This window comes from Helobdella robusta (genome assembly GCF_000326865.2).
Source record: "Helobdella robusta unplaced genomic scaffold HELROscaffold_1, whole genome shotgun sequence".
Classification (NCBI taxonomy): Eukaryota; Metazoa; Annelida; class Clitellata; order Rhynchobdellida; family Glossiphoniidae; genus Helobdella; species Helobdella robusta.
Window position 1 is genome coordinate 2,591,619 of NW_008703570.1, and position 7,044 is coordinate 2,598,662.

At 29.6% G+C, this 7,044-nt stretch overlaps 2 protein-coding genes across 2 annotated transcripts; both read left to right on the plus strand.

The window, feature by feature from the left end:
- On the plus strand, window positions 1-690 carry HELRODRAFT_158591 (hypothetical protein; the record flags this gene model as incomplete). Its single annotated transcript, XM_009010614.1, has 3 exons — window positions 1-122; window positions 241-242; window positions 350-690. The coding sequence occupies 3 exons, from the start codon at window positions 1-3 to the stop codon at window positions 688-690; spliced, it is 465 nt and encodes a 154-aa protein (XP_009008862.1).
- A 1,949-nt stretch (window positions 691-2,639) lies between these two features.
- On the plus strand, window positions 2,640-2,849 carry HELRODRAFT_153308 (hypothetical protein; the record flags this gene model as incomplete). Its single annotated transcript, XM_009010615.1, has 1 exon — window positions 2,640-2,849. A coding segment is annotated over one exon (210 nt), but the record flags the coding sequence as incomplete, so codon positions are not given.
- Window positions 2,850-7,044: the final 4,195 nt, after the last annotated feature.

The following is a 7,044-nucleotide window of genomic DNA, read 5'->3' on the forward strand; positions in this document are numbered from 1 at the left end:
ATGCCTCGAGATCAGAAATTTTTTTGTAAGTACAAATGTTTGCAGCCCGGTTGTCGCAAGACCATTCGCCAAGATAAGTGGAGTTTGCATTGCAGAAAAGATCATGGATATATGCATGCAAGGTTATTCTCTAAATCTAACTAAACAAAACAGATTTTGAAAAATAATTTGAAAGCGTCGTTTATTTGTGTTGTCTCCTTTCATTTAATTCTTACACCCATTCAAATATCTTTATTACAGAGGTGAAGACATAAAAAAGACATTGTTTCAGTAAAAGACATCTAAGGTAAATGGAAACCACAAAGCTCAAGCCAAACTAATTCACCATCTACAAGTTTAATGCCAGCAGGCAGTAATAATGATATGAGAAAATCAGATGATGATATTGGTGATGTTGTTGCTAAAGAATATTTTCCAACAGAGGCAGCTGAATCCAACAGCAACGTTTGTGATTTGATTCAATCTAACAATTCCAACTTGAATGCTCATAGTTTAGTTGAAAAAAATATTGAAAATAAATTTAATTATTGTGAAAATCTAAACTTAGCTTTAGACAAAAATGATGCAGCTCAGTTTTGTGGACGAATATTGAAAAGGCATGAAATAACAACATGCCTGGCACTTGGTGTATATCAACCAAATGACTATTCCTATCCTGTTACTGATGGTCGCAGTTTCCAAAAAGAATAGTTTGAATGTGTAATGCCAGATGGCTCAAAATGTAAGAGACAATGGTTGTCTTACAGCAAACAAACTGACAAAATTTACTATATTACTTGTATTATGTTTTCCGGCCCAAAAGGTTCAGTTGTATGGACAACATTAGGTTTTAATAATTGGCATAATGGTTTGCGGGATATCATTCGTCATAAAGTAAGTGCAGAGCATCGCGAAGCTGATATTGCAAAAATAAATTGGAAAAGAGGATTGGCCGTAGATGTCTTCATCGAGAGAAATAGAAAAGATATAATTCAAGAAATAGAAAAGTTATGGCATGCATTTTAGATTGTGTTAAGTGCCTAAGTGAAGAAATGATAGCTTTTCGTGGAAAAACATCTAATAATGGAAAGTTTATAAATCTTTTTCGAACAATATCTAAACGGAATCCAAGTGCTGCTGCATATCTGATAAAAGTTGATGAATCACATAGATTAAGAAAGAAAATGGCAGTTAATTTTCTAAGTTCCAGCAATATTCGAGTTGTTTTGACAACAATGAAACGAATGATTGTTGAGAAAATTGTGTCAAATATTGCAGAACAACAAAAGGCATGTCTTATTTTTGATAGCACACAAGATTTTAGTAAAAAGGAAGCAAATGTTCTTTTGCTGAGATATCTAGAAATAAATAGTATGGGAGATTTGCATCCAGTTGAAAGATTGTTAGAAGTCTTTACTTGTGGAGAAACATCGGGCAAGATACTCAAAGGAGAAGTTATTGATATTCTGACTAAATTGAATTTTAATATGTCATGGGTGATAGGTCAATGCTATGATGGTGCAGGTAACATGCGAGGTCGGTATGCTGGATTGGCTACTCTTATTCAAAAGGAGTGTATAAAAGCAATTTATATTTGGTGCAATGCACACAGGTTAAATTTAGTGATGAATGGCGTTATGAAATGCTGTAATGAAATAAAAAATACGCTAGGACCGCTAGAAGATTTATATTCATTCATGAATGATCATCGCAGAAATCCAAAATTCTCAAAGTAATTGTCAGCATAAAATGCAATTAAAGCGGGTTCAAACCACTCGCTGGAGCAGCACAGAATAAGCCGTAGAAACGGTAATGAAAAGATATTCAGAAATATTAGCAAGTTTATCCGAGTTGGCTGAATCATCATTGAGTGACAGTGAAACAGTTACTGCTGCACTTAGACTTCGTAAAAGAATGAAAAACATCCGTGTGAAAACAAGCATGAAAATTTTAAAATTGGTTTATAATATTATTGGTCCTGTATCCAGAGCAGTGCAGGGTATATCAATTGACATGGCGTCTGCAACAGAACTGATAAAAGACTGCATTCATCAGTTTGACATCATAAGAAGAAATGCTGATTTGACGTGGAAAACAATATGCAGTGAATCGAAATCATTCGCAACAGCACATGGCATCAGCCCAGATTTTGATTTTGAAAGACGTCGTACGAAAAAAAAATGTTTGATGAACGTTGCAGGGACGAATGTTCAGTTGGAATAAATAAAATGAAAAATGAATGCTTTTTAATTGTTTTAGATGAGGTGAATCAACAAATGAAAAGTAGATTTGAGCAGCAAAATTTGGTTTTTTTAAAAGAACTTTCGCTATTTACTCCCAAAACACTTTTAAGCAACCGTTGTGTTAAGGCTAGTGAAATAGAAACTGTTTGTAACCAGTATAGTGTCAACGCAGAAGATGTTGCAAATGAACTGAACGAATTTAAAAATGCATACACGTTGCTAAAAAATGACGAAAAAATGGAAAACCTGTCTGCAGGTTCAGGTTATGACTCTGGCATGGAAATATTTTCTGATAAATCAGATGAAGAAGATGACAATAACAATATGGCATATAAAGAAGCCCAAAAGAATAATACTAATAATTGGAAAAATTGCAGTTTCATAAAACCACTTAATGTTCTTCATCAACTATCTGGTTACCGCAATTTGCTGATGCTATACAGAATATTTGCTTCTCTTGCTTTATCAAGTACCTCTGCAGAAAGAGCTTTAAGTAAGCTGAAAATTATAAAGAACCGCCTAAGGTCTACCATGGCAAATGATTATTTATCAGCATTAATGATAATAGCAGCAGAGAAAGATATTCTTCAAACATTCACTGATGATCAAATAATAACGAAAATTGCATTGTCAAGCCTGTCTTTAAAGTCTCAACTGTTGTATAATTAAATATTAATTAAATTTCGACAGAAGTTTTATTTGTATATATCGCATTTTTTTTATTTTCATTGTTTAAAATTGTTCTTTTTTTCATTTTACTTACTCAACTTTATAAGAGAAGTTTTTGTTATCTTATCAGAAAAAACATTGTTGAACATTAAAGAGTTGTGTTGTGTGTGTGTTCACATTTTTAGTACACATTATAAAATAGAGCCGGACGAACATGGGGAGGGGGATTTTGTCTCCAACATTTAGGGGGGATAGACGCCCCTGCTAATATAAGCACCTACACAGTGGTAAACTTTAACAATGACATTTAAATATGACTACTCCTTTAATTAATATTCATGAGCTATTTGCTCGCTTGAAAACTTTAATATTCATTCACAAAGTGTCACAAATAATTGGACCCCCCTTGAAGCGTGACATTCTTTATGGACGGCCCCTAACCATACAAATGGTGCTAGTAGTGTTTTTTAGATTAACAGCCTTGAGCAATCAGTGTACTGACTTATAGATATAACCATAACAAAAAGTAGTGCTAGTAGTGTTTTATTAGGTTAGCAGCCCAGAGCAATCAGTGTACCAACAAATATATACTAAAATAATTTACCAGCTGTCTGTACTATGCTCTGCAGTGCCTTGTGTGTATTGATCATACTATAATAAAGGATTTCATTTATCCTCTATAAAATTAACAATAAACCAATATGACCTAATTCTAATAAAGAATTTGGAAAAAAGTCAAGCCTGATCCTAATTAAAAACAAAAAAAAATAAAATGAACAGGGATGCTTAATTAACTTGAATTTGAAAAAAGCGATGAATATCTCCAGCAACAAAATCACTGATAAAAAATTACATAGTATAATTTAGAAAAAAAGTATATACTTATTAAAAAGTATTAGGATTTTAGCTTTATATATATAATGTAAGTACATACATATAATATTGTTATTTTTCGTTTGCCATTATACTACATACTATTACTTTCTGTTATAAAAATAAATGGTCAAAAGTTTTTTCTATAAATATATAGTACATAAACACCTTTTAACCATAATAGAATTTTTTCATGAACAAATTCTATATAACAAAATTTCTTTATAGAGAATTTACTTTCTTGAACCATCAAGTTTGTGGTGCGGAGGTCCAACTGTATGTTGAATGAGTCAATTTTTCGTAAAAAAATTACAGAGTATAATTTAGAAACAAAATAAATACTTGAAAACTAACACTTTGCATATTAAACTAAAATGAATTTATCAGTATATATAAGGTAAACAGATTTGAAAAAATATATTTAAATTTTAGCATATTAACAATTTTTAGAACCGGTCGCCGTGTCTGCAGTAACTAAAGACATTCAGTCTTTTTAGTTCTTTTTTATGTCTTTAGTTACTGCAGTTAGTTACTTTAGTTACAAATTTTTTATATAAATGTCTCATCATCCTACAAATCAAAATAAAAGAACCATTTAAAAAAAAGATTTTGTAGACTATTAGCCAATGTAAACGTTTCATTTTCTCTCAACTCAACAAGGCATTTGCATTACCATAGTTTGAAAAACAAAAAACATTTAATTTTAAATTAAAGTCAAAGAATCCATTTTAAGGAAAAGGATTCAGTTTTTTAAAAAGAACATAATTTCATTTTGTAGGTATTAAAAAAGAACTAAAAAAACTTTTTTTTTTTTTGTATTTTTCAAAAAAAACATTTCATTTCATTTAAAAAACTGAATCCTTTTCATAAGAAAAAGGATTCAGTTTTTTAAAAAGAACATAATTTCATTTTGTAGGCATTAAAAAAAGGACTAAAAAAACTTTTTTGTATTTCATTTTATTATTTTATCATGCAAATCAACAAGGAAGTTGCAAGTTGCCATATTTTAAAATTTGAATTGAAAAAATGTTAAAATATATATTGAGTCTATTTAAATTTTTAATTATTATTAATTGTAATATTATAGTTTATTTATAACTAATTCTTTTAAAAAGGCTTTACTGGTTTTCAATGTTAATTGTTAACTGATTCATTGAAAAGCTAGCAATTAATTCATCATCAGGCGTTCAGAAGCTATTTTGCAAAAATAAAAAGTGTAGCAAATTGAATATTTTTATGAAATAATAAATTATTTTAAGTTTATGCTTTATATAATTATAAAGGTTTAGTTTAGGTTAAGAAGGATTGATTGAACGAACATTTGCTGACTTATAAAATAGTTTATTTTAGAGTTTAGACAAGTTCCATTGATTCAAAAACACTGTTGAACGTTGATCATTTCCTTATCAGTGAAAAACTTGACTATGTTTATATTTTATACTGTTATGTTATGCACAACATAAAATAAATATTCAATTGTTAACTGATTATTTATTATTTTTAATAAAAAAAATGTTATAGAGGTTACCATACCATTATGGTTATCTTCTAAAGTATCTGACATGTAAAGAATGTTTTGTTTAAATTGAAGAAGCTCTTCTTTATGTTACAATAAACTATTGATAAAAGTTTTAAATCAAATCAAAACACCACAGAGCACAATAAATAAGAAAGTAAATAAGTTTTTATTATTACGAGAGAGAAGATATCATCGATACGAAAACTTGACCTATAAATTATGCACGAAAATATAGGAAAAACGAGAGAATGCGAGAAAACTTGTAATACATTTAATATCGCATAAAATTAAAATCAAAGTAACTTTATAGCGTTTAATATTTTTAAACGTATAATTCGTATGTTGGTATGATCATGGCACGATAAATAAAATTATTCTTCTCTCTTTCTCGTGCCTTATCTTTCAGGACATTGGCGACCATCAACCTCCACAAACCCGATCTTTAACACTTTGTAAGAGTTGAAATGTGGTGATATTTAACAAGTGACACAAGGATTTCGCGAATGTTATTAGTTGATGACCGCGATCTTTTTTCTCTGCAATCTTTCAAGTAATTGTTAGATATTTCATTCCTTCCTCCCGCATGATGTGGCCAAAAAGCTTTAACTGTCCCCGTTGGATTATCTTTTGTAATTTCCTATTAACTGTCCCCGTTGGATTATCTTTTGTAATTTCCTATTTTCATATCCGGACAGATTTAAAGTAAGAGAGGTCCAACTAATTTTCATATTTTTTTCAACAACTAAATCTCAGCATCGTTAATCTTTTTTACCATTTCTTTAAAAATTGTCTAGGACTCAGATCCGTACATTAGCACAGAAATAATTTAACACTTTAACAGTTTTAATTTTGTTGATACTTTGATTTCACTTTTGATGAGGATGTTTTTCATTTTAGAATATGCATCTTTTGCCATAGCTATCCTTCTTTTTGATTTTCATATCACATTTACAGCCTGAGGTAATCAGACTTTCGAGATAATTGAAGTTGTGGACTTGTTTCACCTGTTTACCATTAATGATTTTGTTAATGTTAATTTGCAAGCCTTTCATTTCACTTTCAAAAACCAGTTTGGAAACAATTGCTTGCAATTTTTCAATTAAATCTGCTATAATAGCTGTATCATGATATATTTGTTCAAATGTAATATTGTTGAGTGTAGGCACCATAATTCCAAATATAATGATATGACGAAAACCAAGCTATTGAGAAGACTCACGATGCACGTACAAACTGGTGCTATAAAAAATCACATTAAAGAAAAAAACAAAACTAAAATTACTAGAAAAATCTTGGGCAACAATGTTGAAATCTTACATTACAGTAACAAGCATTATTATTTATGACTAGCCAAATCAATACTCATAAAACAAAGACATCCGATAATAAATATTCAACCACGTGCAATTGCAATCCTTCCCACTAATAAATTTAAAAACAGAGGAATCATCGATAATGATGAAACGTTTAAGTGTTATATCGCACAAAGTTGAAGGTTATAAAACTAATTAAATGATCGATAAAAAACACTTTGAACGATATATATATATATATATATAGTTTAGCACGAAGTTTTCATTATAACAAATTTGGTTGAATGTTCTTGCCCATTTTGTATTAATTTCTTTTGGGTTTGACCCATATGGTTTATTTGGTTTATTTATTTGGTTTTATAACAAAGTATATATATATATATATATATATATATATATATATATATATATATTTTACAATATTCTATAAATTCTACCGAATGTGTGG